At 36.5% G+C, this 20,288-nt stretch overlaps 1 protein-coding gene across 5 annotated transcripts in view; it reads left to right on the top strand.

The window, feature by feature from the left end:
- Positions 1 to 20,288, top strand: part of TBC1D4 (TBC1 domain family member 4) — a 192,041-nt gene that overhangs the window by 127,918 nt on the left and 43,835 nt on the right. For 3 of the 5 annotated variants that reach the window (XM_073212494.1, XM_073212495.1, XM_073212498.1), the window contains exons 6-11: positions 4,371 to 4,462; positions 4,746 to 4,856; positions 7,809 to 7,928; positions 14,444 to 14,518; positions 15,851 to 16,077; positions 17,871 to 18,035. In XM_073212494.1, coding sequence (XP_073068595.1) covers positions 4,371 to 4,462; positions 4,746 to 4,856; positions 7,809 to 7,928; positions 14,444 to 14,518; positions 15,851 to 16,077; positions 17,871 to 18,035 — 790 coding nt within the window. The remainder of the gene's footprint in view (positions 1 to 4,370; positions 4,463 to 4,745; positions 4,857 to 7,808; positions 7,929 to 14,443; positions 14,519 to 15,850; positions 16,078 to 17,870; positions 18,036 to 20,288) is intronic. The other 2 variants (XM_073212496.1, XM_073212497.1) reach the window with 1 other exon arrangement.

The following is a 20,288-nucleotide window of genomic DNA, read 5'->3' on the forward strand; positions in this document are numbered from 1 at the left end:
GCTTTTCCAAAAAGGAAATTAAGAGGTCCAATAATAAAAATGAGAAGATGTTCAACCTCACTAGATGTCAGAGACATGAAAATGAAAACAATAATGAGTTACTCATCAGATCAACTGTTGGTGAAATTGTAGGGATATTGATAACATTTATGTGATACTGATGGTAGTATAAATTGGTATAGCCATTTTGGGGACAATTAATAGAAACTCACTAATCTAAAATTGCACATCCCTGTTAACCAGCAGTTCCATGTCTTGATAAGTGAAATTGTTGTCAAGAAGGTGACACTTCCAAGGTTGTATTTTTTGTAAGGAAGATTGGGTACAACCTAAATGTCTATCAGTAACATAACTGAAGTACATTCATGTAATGGAGCAATTAATGGGAATGAATTTTAACTGCCTATCAACTTGCATATATCTTAAAATTATATTACTGAGTGACAAAGGAATTTGCTGAATAATGCATATGCTTTGATACTATATCTGGAAAAATACATAATATAGTACCCTATATTTATTTTTAAAAAACTTTTAATTTGGTCTACTTTCAGACTTAACAGAGAAGTTGGAGAGTTAGCAAATATTCTTCCCTCATCCTCCCCCATTGTTAACATCTTAGAGCCCAGTGCAATGAACAGAAGAGGCAGTTAACACTGGTATAGTATCATTATGCAAACCAAACATTTCATTTGATTTTCACTGTTTTTTTTTTTTTTAACTCGTGTCCTTTTCTATTCTGGGACCCCAGTCAGGATCCTATATTGTATGTGAGTTATTTCACCCTGTAGTCTGCAACTCTTGCTCCTTCAAAATGACCTTGACACCCTCAATGAGTATGTCATTTTGTTATTTTGCTGACTGATGTCATCTCACATTTGGACTGAGGCTCCCTGGCAAGTGCACTATAGAAATGGTGCTGTTTCCTCCTCTGCATGTCATATCACGGGGCTTGGGATGCTCATGCTTTATTACTGGTCATGTTGGTCTTGTCACCTGGTCGAGCTGGTCTCAGAGTTCCACTGTAAAATTGCTGTTGTGCTCCAGGCCCCTGGAGTCAGCAGATAGTTTATGGAATAGGGCTTGAATCTATACAAATGTCTTCTCTCATGCCTTTGTTGACTGACTCCAGCGTCTATCAAAGGCAAATTTAACTCTATCTGTAATGTTCTAAAACTTTAAAACTGTAGAACTTATTACTTGGGTAATAAAACTTAAAACAAATGGCAGCACATAAGCACCAAGTGTTAATAGACTAATGATGAGTAATATTTTCCTTTTTTGGTTTTTAGTTTTCAAGCCTTACATTATAGAAGTAAGTTGTTTCTAGGTAGACAAAGCTAAACACTTATGAGTAAAAAAGCAACCTTATATTTCGATCTACATTGTAAGTGTGGTTTTAAGTATATTTTCCATTATAAAAAAGATGTTGTAAACTTCCAAAAAAAACTGGGCTAGCTATAGCAGATGGGAAGGCTCTGTTTGTATGTATAGAGGGCTGGACCTCAGTTTTCTGGTATCTGAAGTATTTACAGTTTCAGAGACCTTTTTAAAGAGAAAATACAATGTATGAGTCCAGAATTCGTACGACCCCTCCCAAGTCTTGAAAGAACTGAAATTTAAGCTCCCCTCATTTCAAGGTGTGCAGACATCTAAAGGCAGCAAAGGAAGAATCCATGTTGAGTGGGAGAAGACCAGTCCTGCATTACTATAGTATGCACTGTGTCTTGGCGTTATTGTGTTTTGCATGTGTTAGTCCACTTAATCCATATAAAAATCCCAAAAGATAGGTAATGAGTGTTTTTTTTGGTATTTTTTAGTAATTGAAATGTAATTGCCAAACAATATATACCAAATCAGATGTATAACCTAGTGATTTGACAATGTGCAAACATTACTAAATGCTCACCATGGTAAGTATAGTAGTGTGGTTACCATCCATCAACATACTAAAAAATTAGAGTATTATTGGCTATAGTCCCTGTGCTATATTTCCATCTCCATGACTAATTTATTTTAAAATGAAGGTTGTAGATACTGGTTCTTTTTTTTTTACTTTTTTAAAAATTGAAGTATTGTTGATGTAAAATCTTCTGTTGGTTTCAGATATACAACATAGTGGTTCAGTCATTACCCATATTATTAAATCCTCACCCCCACAAGTGCAGTTACTTTCAATATAGTAAGTAGATGGTGTTCTCAATTTATTTTACTTATGAGGAAATGGAGGCACTGAGACACAAAGTGGAGAATACCTGCCATATCTGTATTCCTTGTAAGGGGCAGAACCTGAATTTGATTTGTTCAGTCTATTTCCAAAACAACTAAATGCCTTCTCTCTGCGAGAACAGCAGAGGGTAGGAATTTTTGGGGCCATCCTGTGCTGAAACCTTAGCAATTGCCTATTCCCAAAGGGCCGTTTTCACTGAAGTAGCATAACAGTGTGACTTATGGTACAATAATAAAGCTAGGAAAAGGATCATATTTAGATTCAACACAGATTAATAGGAGTAGAAAGCTAGTGAGAAAGATATTTACAAGTATCTAGACATTAGTATTTCCTATCACATACTCCTACTATAGTATGCTGTCAGTATATTTGGCTACATGAATAAGGATTTCTATTTTTATTGGAAAGAAAGAGAATGGATGAGTGTGCTGATGTGTGCCCTAATTGTCTATGCCTATGTCAAGTGAGTGTTGCCATTTAGACCAGGAGGAACAGGGCCAGCCACATCCATGGACCCAAATGAATCGAGGTGGCAGTATCTAAGGGGAAATCCATCTCATACACACCAAAGCTCAGAATGTGAAATTAAAATAATGTTGAGCATCATGGAGATGGAGTATCTTCCATCTTGTTTTCTTACACTAACGCTGTTGAGGATACATAATATACTTGCCTCCCAGTATCGGTAATTCACTAATCAGTGATTCCAAAAATGGGAAGAAGAAAGTCCAATCTGATTCACAGCAGTGGACGAGGCATGAATAATTTAAAAATAACCTCTAGCTGTTTCCAATTCCTCTACTGAAATAAAGGACTGAAAAGCACCTTCCTGGGTTATAGATTTAGTTACATATTTCAAATAACTATCCCGTTTTAAGTCTTTTATCCTCCTAGGCATGTTAATAGGACACTGGAATATTAAACAGCATAAAACAAAACAAAAACCAATCATGTGAGCCTGTTTCTTAATCTGCTGCCTAAAGAGACTCATAAGGAGACTTTGCCAGCAAAGAATAATCTAGGGTACTGAGTGGTATCACAGCATCCAAGTGAATTGTAGTGCCCATTTTTCCTGTGTGTGGTTGCACAGATTTTCACACAGTGTTGTATGTTGCATAAAGAAAGGTGGAATTGAGAAGTTTTCAAAAACTTCTCTTCTTTCCGATGCTCATTTATACTGTACGGTGATTTCAAGCAGGTCCTTTTGTGGCACTGTACACCCTTAAAATGAATAATGGTTCTTTGAAAACAATGCATATTTTTGAGTGATTCTTTTTCAGTGATTTTTACAGTGCCAGTCTACCTATAAGTTCATTAAATATTACGTGTAGCTAGATAGCCTCTTTCTAATCAAAGTATAGTAACGGTACTATTAGTGGCACCTAAATATGTAAAGGAGATCTGTTAAAAATGGATGTGTAGTTGTAGATGTAAATGACTGTGAAGGTAAATATAAAAGCTGTGAATATAAATCAACCTTTGTAAATGTGAATTACATTTTCTCTCTTAAAAATGTATAAAAACAAAAATGTTTTCATGGAAAAAAGTTTTGCTCAAGAACTTAATATAAATTGTGTATAAGAGTTTAGTATATAAATAGCACAGTATAAAGAAATAAGCACTTTCTTGGTGAAATAACACTAAAAATGTCACTAAATACTAATGCTGTCCTTGAAATTTTGTCACCACAGGACAAGACCTGCATGAGATGGAGAGATTCCTGTCTACACTGTAGCTCTGCCTTTTAGTAGTAGTAGTATTTCTTTTTTAAACGTCAAGTTTTAAGCTTAGAGATTTTGGCCAGGGCTAGTATTAACCTATGCATTTCTACAGTGGCTAAGTTTGTTGGGATCTTAAATGGTATCTGGTTGTGCTGCTGATTTGGTATCATTTAGAAACTTTATTGGTGATTCTGACCTTGGATCATGGAGGGGGCCGTGGGCCGTTGGTTTTGGTGAGGTTTTCCATCATGTTTTAATCATTTAATTGTCATGTGCCAAGGTTTGCTGTAGGCGGGACCACATCTCCTTGAGATTTAACTTCAGAGTCGGCTGGCAGAGGGGCCAGCTGGGTTGCATTGTAGACATTTTGATCTCTGCAGCTACACTCAGTTTGATACTTAGCCTGTCGTTTTCCCCAGGTCTCTATCCACCAAGAGCTAAGCTGGTAATACAGAGGCATCTCTCATCACTGACCGATAATGAGCAAGCTGACATATTTGAACGAGTTCAGGTAATGTTATTTGTTCTTCTCACAAATAAGAAACACAATACAAGGAATGAGAATTGGATCCTGTTTCTGTAAGATCCTTTTTTTTGTTTCTGTATCTGGAGTTAAAGATACAGACTCTGTTGTATGATTTGATGGTCATTAGAATGCTGCTTTTGTCTTGAAGGGCTGTTAAATGCTTAACTTTATTTATATCTGTCTACCAGACACATAAACCAAGTGGGAATAAAATAAAATGAGAGAAGCTGTGTTGCCATAGTGCGCTCTCGCCTTGTCTGTTCCGCAGAAAATGAAGCCAGTCAGCGACCAGGAGGAAAACGAACTTGTGATTTTACATCTGAGGCAGATGTGCGAAGCCAAGCAGAGGACACACATCCACATTGGAGAAGGCCCATCGGTAAGCAGATGTTTGCTCCTTGACCTGCTTTTGTTTTGTTTATATATTCAGTCAAAATATCACAGACAATGGGAAAGAACTTTCTTTTCTTTGTGCTCTCATCTTGAGAGCTAAAGTCCTATCATATTTGTTTTAAAGCATTTTAGGAGTTTTATAGGACATTTTAGCAGGCATTGTCACATCAAAATAAAATAATAACGGTTTTAAAATGTAAAAATATTGTACTTCTTATTGCTTTACACAGCTTTGAATGGGAAATAAATAGCAAACCTCCAAAGTAGGAGTCATATGGTAACAGCTCTTCTAGCTGCAAACTAAGGGATAATATATTTAGAATGTGTTCGCAGCTGCATATAGATAAAGCAAGACTATAAGCAGCAGCAGTAAGGAGATGATGACATGTTTATGTTTTAATAACACTAACTCAGGTTATGTCTTTACTCCAGTCTATCCAAAATGAATCACATATCACTTTATTAGTGATGCCTTAGTTTATTCATTGAACAAGCTCTTCTAGAGAACCTTTCACAAGCCAAGCTGTGTGATGATGGCATGTGCTGGTGCTTTAGGGTACACTTGGGGGTCAGTGGAGAAACAGGCAGGAAGGGTGGGCAATGACGAGATGATGAGTGGCCTGGTGTGTTAGGCCTGACTTTGTCACTGAAGGATTTCAAGTAAGACCGTGACAATATCAGATTTGTATTGTGAAGAGATGATTCTGCTGTCCAGTGATGGTCAATTTGTGGGGTAGATTGGTGGGTGAGTGGGTTGACAGTGTAGGGCTGAAGGCACATTCTCAAATTAAGGTAATTTTATAATGGAATATGCAAAAAGTGGTTCATTTAACTATTGCATGGACTTTTATCAAGTGTGTATTGTGTACCAGGCAGTGGTGAAAAACAATGACAGCTCTTTTCTGCCATCTAACTGTTTGGGAGGAGAAATCAAGATGCCATCAAATAAATAAAAATATGGAAATATGGTGTGATTGATACACGGATATGCATTTTCAGGAGACAGAGATAGCACTGTTACCTAAATAGATAGAATGAGCCTGTCTTGAAAAGTTTATTTTGTCACAGAGAAAAGCTGATTAGCGCACTGGAGACGTGAGGAAAGGCTGGTTAGGAGGCATGATCCCTGGGACTTACTGACTCCATACATTTGTAAGGGGAGGGAGTTGCTGGGAGAAACTTCAAAGTTCAGATTTGGGAGAATTGGATGGCACTGAGCTAGGAAATATAGGAAGAAGACAAGAGTGGGTAAAGGGATGGAAATAAGACGTAAGAGTCAATTTTGGAAATGTGTTTGAGATTCAGTTAGAAATATGGATATGGTATCCTTGGAAGAATTCAAATTGATGGTGGAAGACAGTGAGTTTTGCTTATTTCCATCCTTGGCGGTGACAGTGATGTTGACCAGGAGGCCAGAAGCGTGGGTGAGTTGGGATGGGCATTTTCTTTGTGGTGGATGACACGAAAGATCACAGAGGAGGCTTTAACAAAATGTTTCTTTTTTCCTGCTAGTAGTTAAGTTCTTCTTTCTCTCTTTCTTTTTCTATTCTTCCCTCCCTCTTTTCCTTTCTTCCTTTTATTCACCTGGTATGTACTGAGTAGCTGCTGTGTCAGACATTGTGCTGCATGGTGCCAATTTCCCTATTTTAGCCATGTCATTTGTCTGAAAGCCTTAGAGTATTGAGTCATCCCAGTCCCTGACACCCACTGTGAGCCCAGTTCAGCTCACATCCATATCCACTGTTTTCTTTCCTATTTCCTTTCTTGATGGGGGTGGGGGGGTCATAGTTCTCTTATCAGTAACTTCTTAGATGAAACCACGGAGCCAGTTCTAGGATGGACTGTTTTTTTTTTTGCCTCCTGCATAGATTGTGCTGAAGCTTCCAGTCTGGACATTCAGTTTCTAATTTCCTTGTCCTTTAGGTGATGTTTGAACACTCCTTTCCAATATATCTCCCCCAGACATTACTTTCACAGTGATGCCCCTCTGCTTACAAATTCTGATCAGTGACTATTCCTGTTCTGGGGGGTTTATCTCCAGCCTCACTGGTCCCAGTTACTTTCCACAGCTTCCCTCTGTTTTAGCCAATTGCCTGCACTGACTCCCTGTCCTGTGAACAGTGGTCTTTATGGCGCTAATACTACTTCCAATGCTAGGAATGTCTTGATCGCCTTTTTTTCTGCCTGTCTGAATTTTGCCCATCCTTTTCTCCTGACCTCTGAGACCCACAACCGATCTTCATGCTTTATATTTGATACTTAAACATTGCTTTGTGTCTCTGCTTAATGTGAATATATTTCCACAAGGCAAATGATAAGGTTTCTCTCGCGGATGTTTTCTGGCATTAAGAACCATGTAATACAGTAGCTTCTTAGTTCAATAGGATCTAATATATAGAGAATCTGCAATCTGAACACATTGTATATTTGCATACATTTTAGTACTATCAGTGAATACTTATTAATTTAAGAGATAAATGAGCTGCTCACAAGTGAAAATAGAATTATAATAGCATTAGAAGAATCCAGTCTTTACTATAAAATGATTTCTTCCTTGAAACTTATTTCTTGTGTTTTCCCTGGTCATTTGGATACAAAACGTGCAACTTGGAAAAGGATGGTTATAGTTGTTAATCAAAATAACAGCAGAAAAATGGGCATCTCAAGTTAATTTTTGTCAAATGCAGCAGGAATAGATTAGCCAAAAGGAAAGATATAAAGGAAAGACCTTATGTCTTTTTTATTACTTACAATATTAAAAATTAAGCCCTTTTTATTATAATGTATGTGTGTTCACGTTGTGGAACCTAAATTATTACTCCTTAATAGAGCTACAAAAGAATTTTTGTGCTTTTTAATGGCTTAGTCATAAGTCCTGAAAACCTCATTTAACCTTAAGTATTTCCAATCTAAAATTTACCTGTTTTTCTTTCTATAGACTTTTTCAAATAGTACAATCCCAGAAAATGCAGCCAGCAGTGGAAGGTTCAAACTTGACATTCTGAAAAATAAAGCTAAGAGATCCTTAACCAGCTCCCTGGAAAATATCTTCTCAAGGGTAAGATTAAACAAACTCTTTTAGGTATTAATGTCTGTGTTTTGTAACTGCTTTGCTTCATTCTCATCTGGCTCACAGATTTCCTTAAAAAAAAAAAACCACTAAGATAACTTGAATTAATACTTATTTAAAATAATCTCTCAAAATAAGTTTCATTCTCAGATCTAGATTTATTCTGGTGCCTCTAATATCTGAATCTGAGCAATAGAGATTTCATAGTGGAGATAACATATTTAGAAAAGGGGAAATACAGTATTGATGCCCAGAACAATAAGAACTTTTTATCGTTTACCACTTAAAATTATAAAGAACCCCTTTTTTTGTTCATTCTTAGGAGCTGATAGGGAATGCTGAAAACAGTTAAGTATAAACCAACAGAAGTGTATCTATTCCATTTCGTAAATTTGTATATTCTATTTAAAAATAAGCAAAATGATTCCTTGCCCCCTTTATTGTCCTCTTCCTGAACAATTTGGTCGTAAAGCTGTTAGGTGAGATCAAGCAAGGTCTTAGGGCTGGGGGCCAGGAGAGCCGTGTGGCTCAGAGCATGCAGACAGAGATGATTGGGGTACTGGGTGTGGTGGCCCAGTGAGGCATGTGGAAATCGGAGTGTGGTGGGAGGGGTGTCGGCTTAGGAGGGCAACTGGTTTGGGAAGTCAGCAGACAAGGAGGCCGTCCCTGCAGAGAAAAGGTCTATGCAGAGTTGGAGCCAGAGTGGAGGAGAGAAAGCATTCTAGGTGCCTGACACAGGGAGTACGAATCTGACAGTATGGGGATGGCAGCTACATGGGGTGGGGGGAGCACCCCCTATTGTAGGATGAGGAGAGTGTTGCAAGGTGACACCTGTGATGATTGGTTACACACAGGGGACTGGTCAAATATGTAAATGTCTGAAGGATTCTGGGAGAAGGGAATTACAAATATGAAAAGGGAGGAAATGAGAATGAATCTTGTGTTGTTGGATTCAACTCACAGGTAACAATGTGGAATCGTGGTTATCTGGCTTTCTCTATATATATTTTTGGTATCATTAGTCTACAGTTACATGAGCAACATTATGTTTACTAGACTCCCCCCTTCATCAAGTCCCCCCACATACCCTATTACAGTCACTGTCCATCAGCGTAGTAAGATGCTGTAGAATCATTACTTGTCTTCTCTGTGTTGTACAGCGCTCCCCGTGTTTCTGTATATTTTTGAGTGATAGAGTTTTATATATGAGATTATACATGTATAACATATATATTAGCATATATATATATATGTGTGTATGTGTGTGTTTACGTATGGTCCCTGGCTCTGTCCATTGATAGGGGCTGGAAACAGCCTTTCTATTTATACATATCATAAACTAAGCCTGGTTGGGTGACACCTAACACCCAGATACTGGTTTCTGTATATCATTCTGTAAGAAGGAAACAGGCTCCTGGGAGAAATGGCTAATTCCAGGGTGGCAGGGAAAGTACAAGGTAAGTCTGGAACATCTTGGTGTTCTAGAAAGAAAAAAAGTATTCAGAGAAAGGTGGCGAGGTATCATAAAGACATAAAAACCTCAAAGGGCTTCCATTGTTAACATCTGATACAATATAAATATCAGAATAAATTATTGTAGCCTGTTGCATAAAATAGGAAACCATGAGGCTATTCTGATATGAAAAATAAATGAATACATTGAAAGTTTGATTGTGATCAGGATGTTTGCTGGATTTAATTAATACCTATTAATGACTAAGGGGAAAGAGTAACTTTACAATGGAGAAGGCTAGCAGTCACCACCTTAATCAAGTGATCAAATTAAACATCATTAGCAATGGGACAAATTGAAATCCTGTGTCACCTATATACGAAGAATATATAGCACCATTTCTGTGGTATTTCTCCCAAAGGGGCAGTACCTGAACCTAATCATGAGGAAACATTAACAAACCCAACTTGAGGTCCAGTCTACAAACTAACTAGCCTGCTGTCTGCAAAAGTGTCAAGGTCCAGGAAGTCAAGAGTACGAAGAGCTTTAGGACATAGCAATTTCTGATACATGATATTGTCATATTTATTTCTTTGCTAGAACTCAGAATGCTTTTATAGGTCTTTCTCTTAATGAATGAGATTCTAATTCTAACAAAAGTCCTGCAGCAATCTTGGTCAGCTCTCATTATTTTACCAGCAGAAAACAGAATCTCGGAAAAAAAAGCATCTAGAAGATTTGTCAGAGGTGTGTTAATACATCTTTTCATAAAATAGTCCTACTTTTTTTCTTTCATAGTTGATTCATTAGTTACATTCTTTCTTTCTTTCTGTCCTTCCATCCTTCCTCCCTCTCTACCTTCCTCCCCTCTCCCCATAGTGTTTAGTAAGAATATTAGTAGAAAGGCCATTTAAGTAGATGGACAAGAGACATGAATTTATGACCAGTCCTCAGCAGGTTTTAATTTATGATCTTAGACAAATTATTTACCTTTTCTAAGCCATCGTTTCCCTATTTGTGAAGTGGACATGCCAATACCTGCTCTGTGACATGGCTATAAGGATGAGATGTCACTTAAGTCAGGAAAATGACACACTGTATAGATGTGAGATAGTATGAACAGCAGTAAGCTCTGAAATGTCTGTGGTTTGCAAAATGACCAAAGGGTATTTAGAATGTCACTCCCTGTATCCCCATTTAGCACCTTGGCATTCTGTGCAGTACTTGCATAGCTGACTTTACAGTATCGCTTACATAGCCTTGAATGGCTGCAATGACTCTTTGAGCAAGGGCACAGCCAATCTATTTTGGTTAAGGTGGATACTGTAGCTTTTGTGTCCCAAAGTGCTGCCAAACGCCATGAATCATGTGCCCTGCCGAGGTCGTGCTTGTCCCATGTATGGCAGAAGAGACTTACTGGGAAGGTTGGCGGCTATCCCTGTTGTACCAAAGGTTATACTGAAAAGGGGTTTTGTTCATTTTCAAAATGTGTCCATTTATTTTTTTCCCTCTGAGTGAGTTCTGTAGTAGAAAATTGACACTCTAGTCATAGAGTTTAGCTCCTGATTGCTGCCATTTTTAAATGTCAAAATATTTTATTTAACTAACTCTAGTTGTTTATACACTAGGATACATTTTTAAAATGCTTAGAAACTCAGCTTATTAACAATTAAAAAGTGGATCCAAGGGAAAAGGCTAGACATGTGTATTACTAAATCATAATAGTGAAACTAGACAAGCTGTCCATTCAAAGATGAACAGGCCTTCTCGTGTTCTGGTTGTCTGTTGCTTTTTCTTAAGTTGAGTTTTTCCAAAAAAGAAATATTTACTAATACATTTGTGAATAGATATATGTTTCCAAATGAGGAATATTTACTCATATAAAGTGTGAGTCCTTGGAAAACTGTCATTTCCTGCTTCCTTTAGAGTAATACCCATTGTCCTTACTTGTTGTAATGTTTGAATTAATGATTGTGGTAGAGTATAATTTTAAAGTATGTTCATTTTCCTTTGTGCATGTGTATGTACATAGATACAAATGTGGATAAAACACACCTATGGGTAAAATGTGTAATTCAAGTTGCTTTTCTAATATGGAAATGACTTGATACTAATCAGACTACTTTCTCTAATTGAATGAATAACCTGTTGAAGCTAACCAGGCAGGTTGACATGTAAATAGCAGCTAAAAAATAGCAGACAGTGACCCAGTTCTTAACAGTATTTTCCTCTTGGTCATATGCAGGACCCCAATAACATATTAGCCACAAATACAGGTTATCACTGGAAGTATGTCATGTTATAAAACTAAAGAACTGAAAAAACCTTAGTCAGGTTTAGGACATTTGCAAAACTACACTTAAGATTGAGTAAAAGCTCAAGGGCTTCACTTTTAAATTCCACTTCCTGGGTTCAAATCTCTGCTCTGTTTTTTAACTATCTGTATAAAGCTTGGCAATATAATGTATCAGAACTTCAGTCTCTTCTGCAGAGTTGAGCTAAATAGCCATATCTACCTTGTAGAATTTTTGTGAGGATTAAATGAGATAACACAGAATAAAATGCTTCTTATTGTGTATGTCACATGATAAGCATTCAGTAATATTAGTCAGCTATTTTTATTGTTGATATAATTGTTATTTAGGGATCTACTACAGATAGAAAACTATAATGAATATACATAGATAAGAATAAATATTACTTCTGTGAATCAAGATAGGATACCACAAATATAAAACAGTTGATTGAGAACAAGAAAACACTTTTAAAACTTTCTGATAGTAGACATAAAAAAAAATTCAATAGAAGGCTAGAAAGGGAGAGTTGAAAAAGTTTTCCAGAAAATAAAGCAAAATGACAAATGGGAAATAGAAAAACAAAGTAAAAAGTTAAGGACCAGTCTGGAGATCCAAAACCCAAATGGTAGGAATTGCAGAAAGAGCAAATTTTCTAAGAAATAATTTTTAAAATTTCTCAGAGCTGATGGACATGTTTCAAGATTTAATGGGCTCAGGAAATGTACAGTAGAATGACTGAACAAAGCCATGCCAAGGCTCATAGTTGTAAAATTTCAGAACACCCATGGGTAAATTTAGATTCTGTTCTAGAGAGAAATAGCAGGTCACACACATATGGGCCCTGGGATACCAACAGCATTAGACTACTGCTGCAGAAGATTCTTGAGCAATGCCAACATACTCTGAAGGGAAGATTCCAAGCAGAATTTCATATTCAGCTAAACTATTAATGAAATACAGGCATAGAGTAACAACATTTACAGACATATGAAGTTTTCAGAAATAGACTCTCCAGGCTCCGTTTCTCAGAAAGCACCTGGAGTATGCATTCCACCAAAATGAGGAAGTCAGCTGAAAAAGAGGAAGGCATGGGACCAAGGAAACAGAAATCCCAACAGGGTAGTAGTAAAGGAAATTTCCAGTTTTATAGTGAAGGAAATTACTTGACAAGTCTGAATTGCAGCCTTTCCAAAATGGGGCAAGAAGACAGAGGTTTCCATAATGGGGAGTTCAAAGAAAAAGGGAAAAACTTGTAATTGATTTGATTGGGTGATGTTTGCACTGAGTTCTGATGGTGCCTTTTGTAATAAATTAGTGATTACCAAGGTCATTGTTAACTACATGAAAAACAAATTGTACAAGATACGAGCTGTCATAATAGTAAAGTATGCAGCTGAGGTACAAACAGTATTTGCAGAGTCATAGCATTGATGCACAAAATACAGATTTAACTGAAATTTGTGATACAAGTATATTGAGAAAGGGAAAGAGAAAGGATGTATGGGGGCAGGTAATGAAGTAAGAATACTGAAATCTCATCTTCCAGACTAGAAAGTCAATAGATTATTTAAAATGGAAAGGTTACTGAAAAGTGGTATGGAAGCACTGATATAAATAATAGTTTCAAGTGTTTGCTTTTAGGAAATGGGATTCAACATGTGAGACTACCACTTTTATTATAACCTTAGTAGCACAATTTTTGAAACTTTGTGCAGGTGTTAACTTCGATTAAAAATTAAACTGAAATTTAACTCCCTGCCCCTGGAAAAAATCAAACCCAAGGATGTGTGAAGATGAACCAAGGCCGTGTGAAGTGCTATAAATATTGGAGAGCTATATAAATATATTTTTTAAATTTTTCAGTCACTGCCACACTGATTTGGTTTATATTTCTAGTTATTCTTTTTAGAACTTTCCCATGAGTTCCAAGCTGGGTAGAAGTCCCAGTCTGCATTTTGTCTCATAAGACCTTCTCTACAGTGTGCTTCGTGTGCTTCCCAAACTGCCTTAGCATCCTCCCTCTTTCAGTAGTTGGCTTGGGTTTCTTCCTGGACAGAGTGAGGGAAATAGATGAGAGGGTCTCTCTGGTTCCTCTTTCTTATCATATGTAAAATCTATACCAAAGGACTATGTGAAAAGAAAAACAAGAAGCAATTTACTGAATTCAGAAAAGTACTGAAGCGGACGGACATCCAGTCTTCTAGAGAGAAATGCCTCATGAGGTGGTTTTACATGATGGAAAAACAAATGAAGCTAAATCCGTACATTTTAACTGTAGTTTTCTCTTTGTAACCTGTTTGTTATAATCCTGTCATGTGAATTAGGAGGTTTATAATCTAGGGTGTATGATGGTTGGCTGTATTAAACCATTTTCTTTATAACTCCTGTGGTTTGTTATGCTGTGCTGTCCACATTTGTGTTTACCTGTATGAGACACCAAGTTAACAGGGCTTTCCCTGATCAAAGAGGTGTCTCCTACTCTTGTGGACACATAATGTTTAACTTTGTAACCGAAATAACTTCAGAAAGCTTGTTCTGAGCATCTAGTTCTCTAATAGCTGATTTGGAAATATTGGAAATGGACTGTGAATAGTTCTATTTACTGTGCTGGTATGGCTGTTAATACCACCAACAAATTGGAATGAACCACAAAAAGGATCAATTTAATGCTAACATAAAGAGACAACTGCCTTTTATCATTCTAAAATAAAAATTCAAGCCATATGAATATTTTAATTTTACTCTCCACTCAGGGAGCTAACAGAATGAGAGGTCGGATTGGAAGTACGGACAGTTTTGAACGGTCGAACAGTCTTGCTTCGGAGAAGGTATCTAATCAGAGCTCCATTTTTTACTATCAATTGCAATCTGGCAAAATCAACACTAATATAGTTACCATGCACACTTAGTTATTTTGTTATGAGTCCTTTTATGACTTTCAAAAAATCAATATTTGAGGTTTTATTATATTGGATAAGAAGGTTATGAATAGTGGCGTGTAACTCTTTATTCAGCTGAAGTTTTCTCACATTTGGACAGAACACACCTTTCCAGGCTAATTGCCCTATGAGGCTTTTTACTGTATGGAGAGATTATGCTTTGGGACAGTATTTGAGCAACTGCTGATCCAAAGCCATAGAAAAATGAGCCGTGTAATTTGCTGCCCTTGTACAGTGATCTTTTTACCTTTTATTCTTTCCCCGTGTTACTCCCCCACCTCCATTTTTTTTTAACCATTTTAATTATAAGGTTAGGCTTCTTTTAATCTCACAGACAATTCTCAGTAGGTTTGATTCCCCATTTTCTGTATCATGCAGCGTGTATCCTGAGGCACACGCAGCCTATATTATTAAATGGAAAAATAGTAACGGTATTTTTTTCTAAACTTTCTGTTGATAGAATTGAGGACTTAGTCCAGCTATGCGTCTGTTAGCTCTAACCCATGTTTATCAAGCTCAGCATTTCTGCAGTGGTGCCTGTTCTGGAAAGTGTAAACAGCATACCTGTCTAAACGGAAGATTTATGTTGTCTGCCCATGCAATATGAGAGGCATTCCGACGTTTGCTCACTTTTCATTCATTTCCTGTTTTTCATTTCTTTAAAAAAGTTTTACCTCAGGGAACATGTAATTGGATAGAAACATCCACACTGAAGGAAGATACGTTAAGAAGCTTTATTTTATTTTCCTCAAGGTTTTGCCCTGAGACTTGGACCCGTAAGCATTGTGATATTGTTTTGACAGTACAGGAAGCGTGCAACTGATAAGTCACGGAAATCAAGAAATGTGTAAATACAGACTCCACCCTCTTTCGGTCATGATCTCTTTTCATCTTTGTGGTAACAGTGAGAAAAGTACAGTAGCTGTAGCATTTTACCACAAAGTGTTAGGGGAAAGAATACCTTTTCTTATCGTCCTTTCTCTTTCTGCCTATCTTGATGAATGCTATCTTCCAGCTGCTTATCAGAAGAAATGGGTTGTGGTGATAATGATTAGCCTTCAGCATGGATTGAAGAAGCATGGAAAGAAGAAAAAAAAAAAAAACCAGTTTTGTCCTGACTCAGGAGGAAGAAGAGGCAGCCTGTCATTTGTGAGCTTTGTCTTGAAGCGGCTCTGCCATGATCCATGTAGGAAAGAGACCTCACTTCTGCTTGATTTTCAGGATTATTCACCAGGAGACTCTCCACCAGGGACACCACCAGCCTCCCCACTGTCCTCAGCTTGGCAGACGTTCCCTGAAGAGGATTCTGACTCCCCGCAGTTTCGAAGACGGGCTCACACGTTCAGCCACCCACCTTCAAGCACAAAGAGGAAGCTGAATCTCCACGAAGGGAGGGCTCATGGTGCTCGCTCCCCTCTTCTGAGGCAGGGCTCCAGCGAGCAGTGCAGGTGAGTCCAGACCTCCTGCCAGGGAGTGAAATCAGATTCTCCTGTCACCCTCTCTTAATCACTGTGGAGTCAAGATTTGTTATGACTTCATCCTGTAGTCAAGTTTTCATAGTTAGAAAGACCATTAAAACAAATTGAATTATAAAATCCTTAGTTATTAAGGGAAACAAGGCAAGTTTTAAGGCACACCCAGAGAAAAGTTAAAGCACTGTGGATGAAAACATGTCCCCCCTCCCACCCCCAGAAAACGGAGAAAATAAGATGTCACGCAGTTGTTTTTTCTGAAAAACTTGCTGATAGCAGATGTTACTCAGTGTCCTCTGGGTGATGGCTGGAATGAAGCAAAGTCAGCAAATTTGAAAATAACATACATAGCAGTAGAATTTCCTGTTAGCCTTTGATAAAATACAAAGGTTAAAAAAAACCCACCTAAATCACCTTCATACATGAGACAAAATTAGGCTCTGTCTCCTTTCATAATAAACTACAACCTGATATGAAAACAATTACAACTTTTATTTATAATAAAGTGTTATCACTGAAGAAGAACACACACACACCATAACTGACAGGAAGTGTCCATTGGAAATATTTAAAAAATTAATTATTAAAAACGAATTCAACAAAATCGTTTGGCATTTGGGCAAACCTGGAATTTTAGAAAGATTATACATCTTGCTGTGTAGCACAAATCAGAATTTATAGCCTAGAGCTAGTTTTGTTTCTTTCCTGCACCTGTGTGTTTGATACAGAAAACAGAGTGATAGTGATCCCAGTTGGGAAAAAAAAATCCTCTGAATAAGAAGTTTAACTTTCATTTAATTTCTTATGAAACTTACCAGCATGTCTTTTAAGGATACAATTTTATTCACATTGCTGTTTCTCCAATAATTTGAGATCAAAAAACAAGATCTTAAGGACATATACAAATAAAGCAAATTAACAGAATTATCTTCAGATTTTCTTTTATGAAAAAAGATGAAATATTCCTGTGTATATTGAGAATTTTTTTTAATGATCACTTCATTTATATTTACCCAAGTCAGTAAGTCTCTTCTTTCCAGGGAAATTTATCTTCAAGAATATAAAACACTAATTAGACTTTAAGTGATTTCCCTTCTTTCCTACATTTTCCACATTTTGTAATGTACATACTCAGACAACTTGTATCAATATATAAAAAGATCTTGTTTGTATCACTGTAAAAATTTTCTAGGAAAATCTTAAAAAAAATGCCATGTGGAAGATTCAGGGATTCAGATTAAAGCATGCCTGCAAAATGAAATGGCACAGGTGGTGGGAAAGAACATGAACTTTAATGTTTATTAAGCCAAAGGAATTATGATGATTTCTAGCAACCAAACATGTTGTTCTTAGATTTTTAGAAAACTTTATATTTTTAAAACAGTTAAGTCTTTGAACTACTGATAACCAGTTTTTCCTTCTGGAACTTGTTTCCTGTAATTATTTATGCTTTCCTACTTTTCTGCCTTGAAGTATCTTTTGCATGTAAAACAAACACTTTTGGTCCTAGAATTGTTAAGAATTTTTTAGATACAAGCACGGTTAGAAATACTCCATAGAAAAGGACTTCAATATTTGAAAGCATGAGCTAGGTCATCCTTTAAATAGAAAACTGCATGGTCCTTTTTTTTCCATAGAAGATCCAGCCTTTAGCTTTTAGTGGAAAGATTAAACTAATAGCAAGAACCTGTGTATATGCTTTTTCATAGTAAATGAAGATTTTGCCAAAATATAAATTAAGACAAATTTGCTGTATTTTCTGTACTCAGCATTCTTCCATCAGCGCGGCGCATGTACAAGGAGAGTAATTCTTCCTCCAGTCTTCCAAGCCTTCATACTTCCTTCTCTGCCCCTTCCTTCACTGCCCCCTCTTTCCTGAAAAGCTTTTACCAGAATTCAGGTAGACTGTCCCCACAGTATGAAAATGAAATCAGGTGAGATCAGTGTCCTCTGTTTGCAAAGCAAAATTTTCTGCAGTGATATACTGATAAGTTACTAAAAAGTGGCTAATTAATTTTGGAGTGTCATTTATGCATTGATATGCTGTGCTTGTTCTAATCCATTTGTGATATACTGGCTTCAATTCCAATTAGTTTTATGAAACCAGTGTTTCAAAGCTTTTTTACGACATGGTGCTATTTTTGAATTGCATATATATTTTTGTATTATTTGTGTGTTTCTTTGCCTTGGAGCACAGAGTCTAAGCTTTGTATTGTTTGAAACAAGAACTGGTGCTAACACATACTAAGCAAATCTCCCCTAATCGTGCCTTGTTTTCTTAACTTCTTTGGACATATCTTATAGAATCCAAAAGCCACTGATTTGAACAACTGTGCTGAAGTAATAGATATAATGTATCTCTATTTTTAATTACACAGAATATTTCCCAGTCATTTCTTTGATTTTTCAATGACACAGATGTACTTTCCTGCATCTTAGTGTAGGTCACGTAATGGGTACGGGATCATGTTGTATCTACTCTCTCAGTGTGAGAGATCTCTTGAATCTTGTAGACATTTGATTTGTTTTGTGTTTGTATCCAGTCTTGAAAACATATATCCTATTAAATCTTATTCTTTGCTCTTTTATGTGTACAACATTAGATGTAGTGGCTTTTGGAGAATTGGCTTTTTAAAAAAAAAAATTGAAATTATGAAATCTGGTTGTTTGAATTGTACTAGTTGTTTATAGCCTTTGCAAAGTGTTGGATAGAATTGGGAATTTTTCTAAGTTGTTAGCTAAGAAGTTTGTGAGATTCATTCTGGTTTTTATATGAAATGACTCATTCATTCTTATTGCTGTATAGTATTCCATTTAATACACCACAGTCTATTCATTATCTTGTTGATGGGCTTGTGGGTTGTTTCTAATTGGCAAGTCCTATGTTATCAGCCAGCCCATGTGCCACTAAAATCTTACTTTTGGGCTCCTCCCTTTTAGGCTTAGGAAATACCAAAGTTAACATACTAGGTAACCTAGTTAAAATATAATCCTTGAGTTATCTCTGAGTATCTTTTCTCCATGTGTGCCAATTATTTTTCACTCCAAGCAAGGTAATATTGGATTAATAAAATTTTGAATGTGAACTTACATCAGAATTTGTGCAATGTAATGATCAAACATTGAATTTCTAGTGAAGAGAGCTGATAACTGATTATAAAGGTTTTTCAGGAACAACCTTACGGGAAAAGAATTAAAGGAAGTTAGCCACAAAAATAGTAAAATATGTATGGAATATGCAATGAATTTAGAGAACCAAGAATGCACACATATAAACATATCAGTTTGCCTTACCTATTAATAAGAATACAACACTGTCAACAAAACTTATTTGCTGTTTCTTACTGTTAAATTAGTTAAAGTGAGCATCTGGAAAATTCCGATTTTCTTCTAGAAGGAGAACCATGCCTGTAAGTGACAATGAGGAATGGCCATTAAGGTGGTCAGATGTTAGCTGTGAAAAGGATGTAGGGTGCAAAAGCAGCTTTTTAAAAAGAAATTATTTATAGTTTTTAAAGAAATGGAAGATATTTCATATTTACCTTCAATAGTTCCTGCTTAGGAGTATGTATTATTCTTATTCATAGCTTCCCTCAGCTCTCTGTACTTCAGCCTAATGGAAGGATGTTGAAGACAGAGGGCAAATGTGCGTTAATTTTGCATTGAAAAATGTCATTTTTTTGAAGCTCTCTTATTTGAAGTGCTATATTTTAACATGTGGAGAACTTTTCAATTTGTAGGATCATTGAAAATCATCCTATTTTTCTGTGCTTTGTAATGGTTTCTTAGCTCTGAAAAATTTAAAAAAATCAGAGCACTTTTTGTATGTTTTTCTGTGCTCTCTGTACTTTATTTGGTAAATTCACAGGGTAGAATCAATAGGCAAAAAGACACTTAAAATTTATTTTCATTAATAAGTACACCAACAATAAGCATACAGCTTGTCAGAGTGAACACTCCCATGTTACCACCACCAAGTCAGTAAATGGAATGCTATCAGCCCACCTGTGGTTCTCTCATTTTCCCACACTATTACTGCACCCTCATCCTGACCTCTATTGCCGTGTTATATTGAAGTTTATATTTAAGTTTGTTTTGCTTAGTGTTTGAGCTTTATATAAATGGAATGATACAGCACAAATTCTTATGTTTGGCTTCTTTCACTGAATGTTAATTTGTAAGATTTA

Source organism: Manis javanica, chromosome 9 (assembly GCF_040802235.1).
Source record: "Manis javanica isolate MJ-LG chromosome 9, MJ_LKY, whole genome shotgun sequence".
NCBI classification, from domain to species: Eukaryota; Metazoa; Chordata; class Mammalia; order Pholidota; family Manidae; genus Manis; species Manis javanica.